This window comes from Beta vulgaris, chromosome 2, assembly GCF_026745355.1.
Source record: "Beta vulgaris subsp. vulgaris cultivar EL10 chromosome 2, EL10.2, whole genome shotgun sequence".
Taxonomy (NCBI): Eukaryota; Viridiplantae; Streptophyta; class Magnoliopsida; order Caryophyllales; family Amaranthaceae; genus Beta; species Beta vulgaris.
The window spans coordinates 26,702,770-26,718,808 of NC_079203.1; the positions used below are offsets into that span (position 1 = coordinate 26,702,770).

The following is a 16,039-nucleotide window of genomic DNA, read 5'->3' on the forward strand; positions in this document are numbered from 1 at the left end:
CAATACTCTATCCCTTCAAACTTTTCCAATTTCAGGTAATTCGTAGTCATCTCTTTCAAGGAAGCCATCATTGAAAGTTAAAATTCTTGTAGATTGTTATATAATTCTATGGATATTTATCTTGTGGAAAACCATATGGTACTTCCAAGCACGTAGTAACACGGTTTCCTACAAGAATCTTAGCGACCTACTAGGATCAACAAGATTCGTGATAAACTCTTGCGAGATACGAAGAAGAATCTATGGAGTTTGGTTTATGACAAACTACATACACTACAATGTGTTTAAAGGTTGTATTTTACAATGAACAAGGAGAGAAATCTAGAAATAGATCTCCTTAAGCAAGTATGTGAATGAATCTAACCCCATTCCATATGTGACATCTCCCTATATATACTAGGGAAGATTTATAGAAGCAACACTGAAATAACGCAACCAATTCAATTCACATGAAAAGACATGCACCATTTCACAAAACAAGTGCCTCGTCAAACAAACTAACGAACTTGGAGCTAGCGCTCCCCTGTGGAGCGAGCGCTCCTTCATGGAGCCAGCGCTCCACGGCCCTGTCAAGGAATTGTTTCTAATTCCAATTCCCTGCTAACTCTTAGCGTGCGCTCTAGTGAGAGTGAGCTCTCTACCGATTTGCCTTTCCGTTATTTTTCTGCTTCCTCACTATGTTTCGTTACATCACAACATCGAAACATAATCATCACTCCTTCATGGAGTGACGCTCCACGTCCCTGTCAAAGAATTGTTTCTACTTCCGATTCCCTGCCAACTTTTAGCGTGCGCTCTACTGATTTGCCTTTTCGTTACTTTTGTTCTTCCTCACTATACTAGAAATAGAGTACGTTTTCAACACAATTGTCTCAACACTTTAGTGAAGTGTTGGAGACAACTGTTAAGGCACGAATTTTGTCAACACCTTATTGTGTTGCAATATTTATCATCATTTAACAGCGTTGAGAATTTACATAAATATGAGTGCAAAACACATGTCAACATAAACCGCCTAGTTTTATTTTTTTGAAAAAAGGTAATATCCATTAATCGCACGTATTAGGCGGTAACCACCTTACTAACTGATACGTAGTGGCCTACTGGAGTATATTGAAGAGGTTCTCTGTTCGTTGAAGGAGAGTTTATGAAAAAAAAACCTAAACTAATCTAATCTGCAATTATACAAGGTTGGTGGCTCGGTGCAACGGGGATTCAAACTGAATTATATTGCACTACATACTCCATTGATTCAATCTGCAATTACTCAAAGGCCAGTGCAACCCCGGGGATTCAAACTGAATTGCGCTATATACTCGATTGGTTCAATCTGCAATTACTCAAAGGTCGGTGCTTTTGAACAAATTATTTATATTTTTGCTGTTTATGAAACCAAAAAAATCCAGATTAATCCAAATTATCATTGAATTAGTTCCAACTTCCGACGAAGTCGTAAATTCTCCAAATTTTTTATCATATTTTGTCCACGCTAAAACTAAGTGTAATTTTGGGGATTTTTGAAATTCAATGAGTTTTCTGTGATTTTATGCTAATTTTGTTTTATAGGTTAGAAGTAGGCTCGATTTGTTATTTGGGCTTAAGCTATTTCGTTTAAATTACTAAAAAGGAGTTCAAAGCTTCCCCAATTTCGTTTATATGCATAATAAATTTGGGATGGAGTTCGTGAAAATTTCAGGAATTAATATGCTTTTATGCAATTATTAATTTGTGGTATATTTGTGTCTTGTTGAAGTATATTCGTGGCTTGGAGTAGTGTTGCATTTTCACTTTAAGTTTTGTTTCTTTTGCTTGAGACAAGATATGTTTGGTGTCTTCTTCCTTTGGAAGCCACATATTACTTAAAGTACTCTATTTTTGAATGATGTGAAAAAAAAGAATGAACTTTGTGCATCAAAACTGCAATTTTTGGGTTGTGTATTACTTGTGGAGGGTGGAGGGATTACTTGTTATGCATCATTTTCCGAGTTCATGTCTCTGCTTCATCTTGAATGGAAGTGGCTTTCTGACCAGCAGGAATAGGGGCCTGGACTGTCTTTTTTGGATGATGTTTAATTTTCGTTTGCTTCTTTTCCATGTTCCCTCAAATCAAATATTACTAGAGCTCTTTAATTCCCCTATAACTGTTCTTTCTTATTGTTTGTGCTTCAAGCTTTGGAGAAGTCTGTTGTCTTTTTATAAGGTTTATATGGCTCATTGGACTAAATTTACTTTAACGGATCGCTCCATGTAACACTACAACCATTTGTATGTTTGACTTATACTGAATTTGCACAGTAGAGCTTCCTGTTACAGTTTATGTCCCCGATTATTCACGAGGGTGTGATGTTTAAGTCGCTTGTTGCTTCTGTTCTCTTACAATTGTGAGCTGTGTTATCTGCAATCATACCAATGTGTTAGCTCTTTTAGGTTATGTAACTGCTCATCTAATGAACTTTGTGCATAAATAAAGAAGCAAACGTTAGAGTAAAGCTCACTATAATCATAGAATAGTTAAGGGGATTACCTTATCTGCCTCTTCCACTTGAAACCCTAAAAGCAGTAATGCTGTAAATAGAGAAAACAAGTGCATCCAGCTGAGCACATAGCGTCCTGTTCCCTCTCTCAAAGGCATCATAACCTTGAAGAATATCTGCATGACCAACCAAGCCATTAGTAAAAGGATTAGCTTTCAGACAACACTGAAGCCTCACAAACACTTTATATATTATATGGTTTGCTAGCAGATCTTTGAGTTTAATCTTAGATATTAGAAGAGTCCATTGAAAATTACAAACTTTTATCCTCTACCATGTCAAGAAACGCTTGTAATTTTAGGGCCCCTTTGCAGTACATCATTCCTCTACTGTCAGCATCAAAGAGAAAACAAACATGCACTCTCTCTCTGGTAAGATGGAAAAGAATGATTTGAGCTGGGAGATATCAACTACTTGCATCAGTACAGTGCATGGCACTGGACTTGCACAATTCAACATTAAACAGTCATGTATTATTCATTTTTTAGCCAAATCACATATTTGATGTTTAAAGCTCCTGAATATATTTGTCTTGTCAAAGCGGTTTAGCCTTTAAGCCATGAGTACGGAGTAGGATGTCTTTGTTTAAAGTTGACCATTTTTGCTGCCTCCATATTTTTTTTGGTTTCACTTCTCGAAGACTGGGTATTCATCTACTCATCATGTACCACATTGAAGCGACCAAAGATTCGAAATGTGGTTCAAGCAAACCAATATGTCATGACTCATGATACTTGATCTGATAGGGTGCCTGATGCTGACTGCTGCAGCAAAGAAATGTTATCTTCTTAATTTTGGGTCTAAATTGAGGATGGATGATCTTCACCAAAGGATCTAGTTGGGGGAAGTGTGTGTGTGTGTGTGTGTGGGGGGGGGGTATTAACCTTTAGCATTGTGTAGAAACATCATCGAGTAGTGAGTACGCATGTTAATTCTCACACTCTTCCTCAAGTGGTAGCTTTCATTATATTGATATTGTTGTTATACTTTTGTGTCTCCATCAATTAGATGTTGTAAAGACTTGTAGTTTGACTATTTGACTCTTCAATCACTGGTGAATGCTGCAACAGAGTGTGTTCCCTTTTTGCTGGGATTTTCAATAGAGCCTTGTCTTTATCATTTTTTTTTAGCTTCCATTCATTATCGGAAGTGAATAGAATAAGGAATGGCGTCCCCTGAATGATTGTGCAGTATTTAGAGGTTTTCTGCCAATTAGAAGGTGCATTATTGTGTAGTTTGAGGTTCTGTGTGGTCATAATAGAGAGGTTGTAAAGCTAAATTTGATGTTTCGTTTCTTTTGTTTGCTAAATTTAGGTGGCCTTAAACCCTTAACTAGTCACGTGTCATGTTGAATATAACCAGAACAAAATAAATGCTAGCATAATATTAAAATGAAACCAACATGCCATTTTTTATTATCTTCTTTCTCCATTTATTTCGTGTGTTCTTCCATTTTTTAGCACCTTTTTTCTTTTAACTAGTGTGTGACTCGGGCCTAGATAGCTACACTAATAGAATTCCACATGGCACATATACTTGTTTAGGAACGCCTTTTTGTATATTAGTATAGATGTTTTAGTTATGAACTCAAAAAAATTTCTCTAGGATGCGGTACGTGATGGAAAAGCTTCTGCTCAACTTATAGATGCTGCAAAGTCAGCTATGCATTTGATTACTACAGAGGTATTGTTATAATATTATCATTTATTGTTTCACTTGAATTATCAAAATCAAGTTGCTTGCTAGTTACATATTCTTTTCTTTTGTCATTAACTAACTTTTTAACATTTTTTTATAATTGGCCCTCACTATAATATATCCCATTATATAAGATTACTTATGTCATTCTTTGTTTTTTTTTTCAAGGTTCAAGATGATGGTGAAGGAAAAGAAGCCACGGATCCATTAAATTAGTACAACTCGTAAAGCTATTAATGATTTGAAAAGGCTTTGTAAAAGATATATTTCTTTTGTTATACTTTTTTTTGTAAGGTTTGAAGAAGTTGATAGTAGACATTATCGAATTGACTTATTTTTATTTGTGATCGAACAGAACATTTTAGTGTGTATTTAATTTTTAGTTAATTAAGACAGATATAAATATTATTATATATTGGTCATTTCTACCTATATATTTTTTTATTGGAAAATCGCTTATAATATATTGTATTTGATCCATATCCAATTAAATAGTGGTTATTATTAATTATTATAAACTCATGCATTTTACTGCCCGTAGATGTTTTTTCTAGACTAAAATCTCGACACTTTTTCGTGTTAAGAGTTATTTTGGCTCTAAAAATTTATTTGTGTAGGTAAAATAATCTTGACGCTAGAATGTGTCTAGAGCAAATTGCACGACGCAAAAAACGTTGAGAAACCCAACACAAAACAGCGTCACACACATTTCAAGACGCAGAAAAGCGTTGAGAAACTCAACACAAAAAAGCGTCACAAGTCATACTGGACGCGTCTTTGCATTGAGAATCTCAACGCAAGAAAGCGTCGAGAATTCTCCACGCCTAAAATCTCGACGCTTTTACAAAGCGTTGAGAATCAATTTCTCAACGCATTTTTCCGTCTAGAATATTGAGGAAAAGCGTTGAGAAAACACTCTTTTTCTAGTAGTTATATGTTTCATTACATCACAACAACGAAACATAATCATCACATATCATCAACGAACACATTAAACTATAAATGTTCCAACAAATCTTAATCACAATTGGTTTTGATTTTGGCAATTCGAGCAATAATTCACCTAAAAATAGATGAATATTGAAATATTAGGTCACAAGTTTTCGATTGAAAAATGACAATTTCAACAATTAAAGAAGTAATTAACATTTTGCTATTTACAGAAGATAAAGAAGAAATTTGTAGAGATTGCGATAAATAAATCACTAATTGAGGAAATTCAGATATGCATTTAATCGAACAAAAACAAAGTCTTTTGAGAAAGGATTGTAGCGGTATCTCAACTAGGATCCTCAATTTCATTCTCATAACATGTAAAAGTTTGGTTGAACTCTATTAATGGAGCTTGAAGAAAGAATAAAGTAATGGAAATAGGGGAGTGGGGAGAGGAGAGAATGAAGGAGAGAGAAAAATCACCGGGAAAAATTAGATAGCTTGAACTCTAATATCAATTAGTAAAATAATTATCGGATTGATCTCATTCCTTTTAAATTTAATGGGCCTTTGAGAAAGTCATAAAAGGACTCAAATTCCGATGGGCCTTTAATACTGTCATAACACATCTGTCATAAATGCCCTGTTTTGGTACTGCTAGTATAAGCTTTACTATCTTTAATTTATTTGCTTTCTTTCATTTTCGTCCATTAAAAAACAAAAATAGAAAGAAATGTGACTTGTGAGTGTAAATACACATTAGTATTTTTTATGTGGTGCACCATTTGCTTTTTCAGATAGTCCAATATGCTTTTTTGCATTTCAATATATTGAATTCCGTAGATGTAAAAATTACATAAAGGTTGATATTTAGTAGGGGCGGAGTTCAATTTGGATATCCGAAAATTTCTGATCAAGACAAATGCAATTTGAATTCGAACCGTTATCACAATGGATCGGATGTCCGAAATTTCGAATCGGATCAGTTGGATACCCGAAAGCTACAAAAATGAATTTTCAAGGAAAAAGTTCGTGAAATAAGTTCGGATCGGATTGGATTATCGAATATTTTGGATACTCGGCCTGAAAGCCGATATTTTGGATCGGGTATCCGAAAAAATTCGAATTTTTTTCATGTTTCAGATATCTTTGTATATCCGAAAATGAAAATTTTCGATCCATATTTGACACGGAAATTTTCGGATACCCGAAAATCGATCGGACAGTTATGAACACTCCTAATATCTAGAATGCTCTCATTTGAATTAAACACGATTCCCACTTCATTATGTCTTTTCGTATGTAATTGTGAAAATTGTAGTGAAATTGGTTGATAAATAGTGTCAAAAAATCAAAAGTGAAATGATGATAAGTAGGAATTAAGTATCAAGTACGACCACATAGAGTTAGAATATACAAAACCTACCACTCATCGATATGATGGAACAAGGCAGTAAGGCACTCCGCAATTATTCTACAACAATTAATTTATTACGAAGCCTATAATTCGGTTATATGTAACAACATCAACATAGCACTATGTATTAGTCCATTTATAAAAAGGAAACCGATATTTATAAGTACAAGAGCTTCCCTAGGGCAAAACACGACCCAAAATCTTAAAACACCAAAACTATCCTATATGTTATTATTATGTTATATACATATTTACAGGAAGGGCTTATTAACAGCATATTCTACAACTGAATTGAGGTCATCCCAATTATGTCCATAGTAAGCAAAACTCTGCAAATCATTCTCGTTGTTCATGCTCGATCGCGTCGTTGATGACGGAGTATGTGCTAGAGAGTTCCACTGCTGTTGATATTCTGGTTGAAAATTGACGTTCTTTTGATCACATGTAGTAATATTGAGGTTGTTTCCTAAATAGATGTTATTGTTCTCGTCGTCAACAACATGAAGATGACTGTAGCTACTGTTAGGTTGTACTTCATGAGTTCCAAAACTAATGTAATAGGCTTGATTAGTGTTAGAGTCAATGCTGCTTGTTTTTGAGCTGGAGTTCACTGCATTTTTTCTGCTAGATAATTCCCTCCAATCAGGAGTATGCCTTTTGTTTCGCTTGAATATTCTACAAAGTGTCCATATTTCCTGTAGTATAGCAGCCCATCATAAGAAATGTTAGTGCTTTTTAAATGAAAACTTATAATTGAGACAAGAACAAAAAAAAAAAATTAAAGAGTCTATTCACCTCATTGTTCTTTACAAAAGAAACGTATAGTAACAATTTTCCCCCTACCAGATATGTCATATTATATATACTCTCTTTGTTTCGTACTATTATACTCCATTCGTTTCATACTATTATACTCGTTTCTCATTTTTTGTGCAGATTAAGGAAAGTATAAAGGTTATCAAGTGTATTATTTATTGTTTAACTTGTATTGGATAGATCATTGCCTTTTTTAATTTTTTAAAAAAGAAGATCCATGCCTAAGAACAAACAAAACTACGTTGAAACTGACAAGCATTATTAAATGTTTATTAATATTAAACTTAGAAAGAAATAATAGTTTGCTTCAATTCAGACAAACAAAAAATAATACAATAGGTTGATATTAAGAGTCAGTAGCATTCCCAATTCCGGCCTCTAAATTTCATATATTCTGTCTAAGTAGTGGAAAGTTGAAATTTTTCAAATGAGAAATTTTCTTTGGAAACCCGAAAAAAAATACAAGCACTATATTATAAATGAGGGGAGTAGTTTGTAAAAGAATATAAATTTTACCTTTTATTAATAAAAATAACAAAGCATAATAGCTTTAAATATGAACAAATAGTTGTCTATCTTTACTCTAGTAATATATTCTAGTACAATTACATGGGATTGTTACATATGATGAACAATGCCCCCCCCCCCCTTTCATTATAAAAACTCACTTACTAAAGTGGAACAATCTCAAATCTTATGTCCCACAGTATATGTATATATATTGGTTGATTATAGTATTTTCAAAATTTTATCACAAATGTGGTGGACCATATTAATAACAAATAAATTAAGTAACTTGTAAATAGAATATGATTATTTTTATTTTACTTTTAGGTATTGCACTTACAAAAAAATTAGACTGAATCGACCAATGAAGTGTCACTAAGTTGCCTATGTGTGTTTTTCCATATCTAAGATTCACCAATATGAACTTTTTACCATATATGTTCACTGATAAATATTTTTATACCTTATTTCAATGAGTATCCTTCAAAACATCATTTGTAATAAACAAAATTCAGCTTAAATCTCAACATTTTTAGTCAATCAATATCAAGTCATATTTGATACCTCGCAAAGTTTCACTACATGCACTTAATTGATACCTCGCGAAGTTTCACCACATGCACTTCATTGATACCTCGCGTACTTGAAAACAACAAATTTTCATTACATCTAGGAGCAAATGATTTGAGGAGAACCATTCGATCATATGTGGAAGTAGTAAATACATAAGAAAAATTAAAACTATACAAAATACACTTGCTATCGTTTTTTGTTTTTAGTTTTCAATTTTTTTAAAACTAAAAACCAAAAATTAGAAATCAGAAAAAGTGGTTTTCACTTTTCAGTTGTCAGTTTTCAAAATCATCAGGTTCCCAACAAATTTGACTAATTTTTTATTCATTATTGAAGATATATCATGACTTTGAAAACCAAAAAACAAAAGACCACAGTAATACAAAACGGGCCCTTAACTTTTGTATGTTGTCATTGTCTCCCACCGATGATATATTAATGCTGGCAGGCAAAAAGAACATAAAAGTTGAACAACTAAATAAAAACATAGGGAATATAAAGGATGAGAAGCTAGCTCATGTGGTAGAGCACTCCCATCTGATCCCTGAGGTTAGGGGTTCGATCCTTATCCCCAGCATTATGTTGGGGTATTTCCTTAGCATGCTTTGCATGCATTACCAGCCAATGTGTTGGTAGCTCCTACAAGTCCCCTAGTCTTGGTAGGGGTTAGCCTTTGGGCTGACTTAATTTCCCAATCAAGAAAAAAAAAAAAGATAGGGAATATATACTTACGGCTTCTGGGGCTGTGTCCTTTGGTTTAGAGAAGTTAGCCGCTTGATCATGTTGGTGCTGATCAGTCGGAAGACGAAACTCATGCATCATCCAATCAGTCTTAGTACCTTTCCCTGCACTTCCACGATAGTAAACTAGTGATTTCTTAAGACCAATGCACTGGTTTCCTTCTCCTTCATTACAGTAAATCGGCCTGTCGATTCCGGTCGCTTTCCAAAAACCAGAACCAGTAACTCTGTTGGGTCTAATGCTGTTCCTGTATTTTCTTCCTCTTTTACAATAGAAATACCATTCTTTATCTCCTATGCTGCTACTTGCTTCTGCATTTCATTTATATATTATTGTTAGTTGTTTATACAAGTAATACTAAATTACAGAGACCACCATTGTTAGTTGAACGGGCTAGCACCATGTCCGAGATTATCACAAGTACTTATGTAAACAGTTGCCAACTCATAATCATATGTAAAGTTCTACCTATAATCTAATCTGATCAATTTATCTATCTATCTTAGTATCTTCTTTCACTCTCTTTGTTTTTTAAATGGATGCTCTATTAGTCTCTTTAAAATTTGCATGATTCCACAGACTCTGCTTTGACCATATTTTTGGTATACATATATAAAACTTAATATCAACACTCAACATGGTAGATATTTTCAAAATATCATTTTTTATAATTTTTTGGAAAAATTGATTATAATAATACAATAATTGCCGATGTGTGGAATTCAATCTTATATTTTAATTATTTTAGAAAAATTCCAACTTTGAGGTATAGCTTCTTAAAATAATTCGATTTCTTATTTTTCTTGCACACAACAGTCACAAAACGAATTGGTGATGACAAGAAATATAAAAGTCCAATTCATTTTTGAGATGCTACCCATAAAAGTTGGAATTATTGAAAAACAATTAAAAGGCGAGATTAAATTCAATGAACCTGCTAAAGATTGGATTACTGAAATCAATAGTTTCTAATCTTTTTTTTAATAATGAATAACTTGATATATTTTTTTTTTTTTTTTGGCAATTCAAATAACTTGATATATTAATAGTCAAAGTTGTGCATCGTTGAGTGTGCAAGACAATGCAAAGCCTTTATTCATAAACGGAGGGAGTATCTATTACGTTATTACGGATTTTCCTTCCTAAATCATTTGTGAGATATTATAGGAAGTAAAGTGTTCCATCAAAAAAATGTTCTTTCGAAGGATAATCTTTAAAATTCTTCTCAAATAATATTTTATAGACTAATTTTATGAAGATTTTGAATTGATTATTAACATTTCAAGTAAAACATTCAAATTTAATCCTTAAAAATAAATTGTCTTCTAGTATGATATATATGCCTTGTGAAATTCGGGCCCACAACCCTTAATAACTGTACCAAACTCTACCCTAAATATTTTTTGGGACGAAATAATGAATAACTAGTTGTAGCTTCTAGCTAAATATTATAATAAGAGGATGGTATTTTAGACCTTGATGAAGATCTATATAGAGCTAAGAATGGTTGACACTACACGACAACGGGACACGAATTCTATACAAATAAATTGGGTTAGTGTTCATGACACATGAGTATAAAGTACTACATGAAGATTTAATGGCTCCTATTCGCAGGAATGTGAGTGTATACCTAGCTTGGCTCAATCAAAGCAAATCCATGGTGGCTCGTTCATTAGCTTTATGGTGGCATGTTTGTTAACTAATCTTGCGGGAGAAGCATGAGAAGTGGCTGCTGGAATCATGCCTAGTTGAGTAGAGTTAGAACTCTTCATATTATAGTTGTAGTTATATTTGGCTCAATTTATAAGTTCTTATTATTTCACTTGGAATAGGTTTTTCTTTTTTTAAACACCTTAGTACTCTTTGTTCTTCTCTTATTGTTATTAGTAATTATCTAATTGTTTTAAGGGTTATAGTAGGAGTTTGACTTAGGTACTTGTTCTAAGCATAATACGATTAGTAGTTTTAGAGTATAAATAGCTTAGTTAATGTTATTAATCATTCAATTTTAATAAAATGGTGACTTTAGCCACTTGAGTGTTTAAACACAAATTTTTCGATTTGCTAATACCTTTGCCTCTATGCTTATTCAACCCTTAGAGTATCTCTTGTGGTGGGTTAATCTTTATCATTAAGTATCAAACTTCAACCCTTAGAGTATCTCTTGTGGTGGGTTAACCCTTAGATCAAATACACCAGGTTTCCAACACAAATGTGACATGCTTGAACTTGTTTTAGACAATTGCTACAGAAATATATGATATTAATATAATAAATCGTTTTTTAGGGGATATAATAAATTGGTTTAAATTGCCACAAAGTAGCTGAACATGACAATACGACACAATCCAAACAAAAAAGTAGGTTACTATTGAGATACATCGAGCCAATAACACATTTAATTAAACAGGTCAATAAGTCATGGTATATATATATTTTTTGATCCATAGGAGCCACAAAGGCAGTACAAAGTACAAAGAAGGGGAAGGAGATTCGAGCCTGTGACCTATTGTTCACAGCACCTCAATCTTAACCACTAAGCCAAAACATCCTTGGTATAAGTCATGGTATATTTATCAAAAGGGTTAGGTTACTATTAAAATTTTTGCAACCTATTTATATATAGAGATGGCCTCTGGTGCGGGCTGGGCGGGCCGGACCATGGGTCGTAGTGGGCTGGGCTAAGATTTCACGGCCCGGGACCAGACCGTGAAATTCATAGGTTGGGCGGGTTGGTCCACGGGGCTGGAAAATCTTGGCCCACAACGGTCTGTTACCGGTTTTCACGGTTCATGGGTCTGATGGGCTGGACCGCGCTAACGGGCCGGCATGAGAATTTTTTTCCAAAATTATTTAATCATTGAAATTATTCTTCATTCTTACATAAAATCTTCAAAATGAATTATATATAAATATATACAAATATTAATATTAATGAATAATTTCATTATTTTTAAATTTGATTGAATTACAATATATGCAATTTGATTAAAATATATACAATTTGATTAAAATATACACAATTTGGTTCAATATTTACTTGGATTGGGCTGGTCTGGTTCATGGGTCGGGTTGGATCGGTTTCATGGTCCGGGCTGGGCGTTTTAGTAATGGGTTGGGCTCAAGAAAACTAGCCCACGACCCACCCACCAATTTCACGGGTCGAACTTGGCTGAACCGGACTTTTTGCTGGCCCGACCCACACGATCCACGAGGTGCGCCGGGCTAGATTGGCCCGCACTGTTGGCCATCTCTATTTATATATGAGACATATTACAATGATACCACTATAAAATAATCGATCTTTTACCATCTCTAGATCTATCTCATTCCTGGTGTAGCTCTCTATGAACCAAAACACTAGATAAAATGAAAAGGAAAATATTGGATGATTTGGACCGTTAAGAGAAACCTCCCCTATCTATTTATTATTTTTTCTTTTATATTCCCTCTATCACATAATAACAAATTTATTCACTTTAATTTTCATCAAATTACAATTTTAATATTTTTTTAATGACGATGTAATAATAAAAAGTAAAGAAAATTAATATTTTTAACATTAAGACAAATCTAATATGATACTACCTTTGTTGCTAAAATATCTACTTACTTTGCTTTAATTTTGAGGATATCTAAAACAATTCCACAAAAGTAAGAGAGAGAAAGCCAAAATGGTGAAAAGTACAAAACTAAAATAAAAATGGTGGAGAAGGATGATGAAAAATATTACCCCTTTTGAATATTGTGAAAGTGTGTAAATTAAAAAAATAAAATGTATAAATAAAAAAGAAATGTTGGTAGTATTATATTATATGTCTACATTGTTATAGTTTTCCTTATAAAAAGTAAAATTTATAATTCACAATAATATTATAAAGTTTGACTTTGAAAAAAAGAATGACAAATTTATTCTGTAATAAATGGAGTTGTTGATGTCTAAGGAAATGAACTTTCCTAATATTCCTGTATGGCTTCATTAGATTAGTGACATCGGATTAAGGGAGTAATGGGTGACAAATAAGAAAAGGTAGATATATTGTTGGTAATGAGTCTAAATTAAATGCTACTGTATCTTAAACGCTAATATTTGTAGATTTTTAAAAATACTACCTCAACTCTTAAAATTGAATTTGAAATACGATTTCATTAAATGTTACTTTTCACTATAATTAGTAGAATATTAACTTGATCAAACATCTACTTCATATTTAATTTGAAAATCGATTACCAAACATGCCTTAGAATAAAGATGACTAACATACACTCCATCTATCTCTAAAAAATTTGCCTATTTTTTTCTTATAATTAGGATAAAATGATCCCACAGTTACTTTCTACTTTACCTATCAATTCAATACGCATGGTAAAGAATTGGAAAACAAAGATCTAAGTGGAGAAAAAATTAAAGGACCATACCATGGGACTACGCATACTAGTCTAGAAATTGTTGGTTGGTTAATTATATTGGTTTTATTATTGAAGCCCAACTCTGATTCTATCTAGTCAAACTCTTCTGACCTGTTTCTACGTCTTTGGAATTTAATAATAGTCCTATTATGACATAGTCCAACTTGATATAACTTCATGATAGATTAGGTTGATCTAGTTGCTTAGTCCAAAACGCTTACCCTATCGAGAGGGTTTCCTAATCTATAATTCTGATACTGAAATACAAAATCATGAATATATGTCGTAGTATATATCACTTCTCATAATTTAGCAGCTTTGGAAAAAAATCATGAATATTTCTAAATTATCCAAAATATTATCATGATAAATAAACAATATTTACATAATCATAATTGTATTAAATTAAGAGTTGTTTTCTTAAAAGCGTACTTTGATTCCAGGCGAATTAACTTTTTACACCTTGTATTATTAACTTTCCACAATATTGGATAATCACATTTAGTTATCGTTTAGTGTCCAACTGTTGAAGAAAATACAATATAATATTTTATATATAAACCAATTAAGTAAAAACATATATATGTATCATGTGTATAGAGTTCTAAGATTATTGTATGCAGTATATAGTATATATATATTATAAGTTTCCTCAAGATATAATGTTTTAAAATTTAAATTTGATTCTTCAACAGTAGAATATACAAGGAGGGTTAAACCATGTGAATACGAACATAGATTATCAAACCATATGTTTGAAATTTTGATCTACACATTATTGAATGATGCAAAGTGTTCATGTTGACGTTTCAGACAACCAAGAAAAGGGCAGCATGAACTTAATTAATCTTTCCCCTTTTATTACCATTTACCCCCCTCTTAATTTCTCCATCAAAGTTATCTTTTCCCTTTTATTATAACACCATTGGTTAAACGATAAAAACTAGATACCTGTAGAAGTATGCTAAAGTCTAAACCACTAGACTAAGTTTTATTTAATATTATTATCATAAAGTATTATATTAATAAATGAAATTTTTACTTATCTGGAGCATAACTCGGACCTAATAACTAGCTTAGCTTTTAAAAGAGGTTATGATCCACATGCAGCAAACTCAAGTAAGCATGCAATATAAAATCATATTCACTACTACAAATATGTGCAAAAGTATCACCTATGAGAGACCTCTTATTTTAAGGAAGTGGTCTTTTTTATCAAATTAAGAAACCACCGTTATTTATCCTGAGAGACCTATTAGCTGAAGACCACCTCTCATGTGGTCTCTAAATGAGATTTTACGGGGTCTCTTTAGACTTTATTGTAGTAGTGATTGTTATAGCTATATGAATTTTTGTTTTAGTTAAAGACTTTCAGTGTCTATTTGGGGAAATGTAAAACAAAAAAAAAATTAGAATTTTATAAAAACTGATCAAAAACTTTGGAGTTGATTGGTAAAAACATCGAAACTGAAGTTGTATTTCCCACCAAAGGGAAATAGTTGCTTATCTGGTACCCTAATTAAATGATATTTCAGCTGCGTTTATGAGAGAAGAATTTCCTAATTTCACTTTACCTTTTACTAAAAAAAGTGTGTTATTTCATGAAATATATACACGCCTATGATTCTAGTATATCCTTGATATTGTTTGAGACTAAAAGATAAGGTTGCACACATGTGAAACTCAGCATATATAGTAATTCTACTCGACTATACTACGACACAATAATTGGAGTTGTGCATACACTTGACATGCATGGTCACTTATATAGTAAGAAATTAGTAAGGAAAGTATAGTAATGCATATATATACGTACTTGCTAGATCCCAGGGGTCATATTTGTAGATGTCAATCTGCTTAATGATCTCAATACTAAGAGGTCGTCGTTTTTCGACCTTCCTCTTTAAGTAGAACGATACTAGCTCTTCGTCCGTCGGATGAAACCGGAACCCTGGAAGCGGCCCTTCATCATCATCTACGCCATCGACGAGGCCGCCACCGGAGATTTTACTGTCGCGTCTTTCCTGCTGATCATCTTGGCTGTTGCACCTCTTCACCTCCATCAAATAAAGGAGTGTCTTAATTAAATTGTATGTGTTGAGTTTTGTGTTATATATTCTCATTCACCTTTGTATGTATGAGTTAAATATATATTCTTGGTACTTGAGAATATTTGTGTGAATAAGAGTTGATGATAATATTGGAGGATGATAGTGAAAACGGCTGAGTCAAGTCATGAGGCTTGACCTGTTACCTGTTGGGTCATGTGGAGGAGGGGCCATACATTTTAGAAACTTTCGTATTTTTCTTTGCTTCTGACCTTATCAATTTGAAAATTCTGCCCCTCAAGGACTAGTTATATACTTCAACAAGATTATTTTGCTTTTATCGCTGATGTACGCAAAAT

At 32.9% G+C, this 16,039-nt stretch overlaps 1 protein-coding gene across 1 annotated transcript; it reads right to left on the reverse strand.

Annotated features, from left to right (window-relative positions):
* Positions 1-6,683: 6,683 nt before the first annotated feature.
* Positions 6,684-15,954, reverse strand: LOC104906153 (transcription factor JUNGBRUNNEN 1). Its single transcript, XM_010694867.4, has 3 exons — positions 15,449-15,954; positions 9,211-9,530; positions 6,684-7,277 (listed from the first exon to the last, which is right to left on the reverse strand). The coding sequence occupies exons 1-3, from the start codon at positions 15,753-15,755 to the stop codon at positions 6,834-6,836; spliced, it is 1,071 nt and encodes a 356-aa protein (XP_010693169.1). The 5' UTR covers positions 15,756-15,954; the 3' UTR covers positions 6,684-6,833.
* Positions 15,955-16,039: the final 85 nt, after the last annotated feature.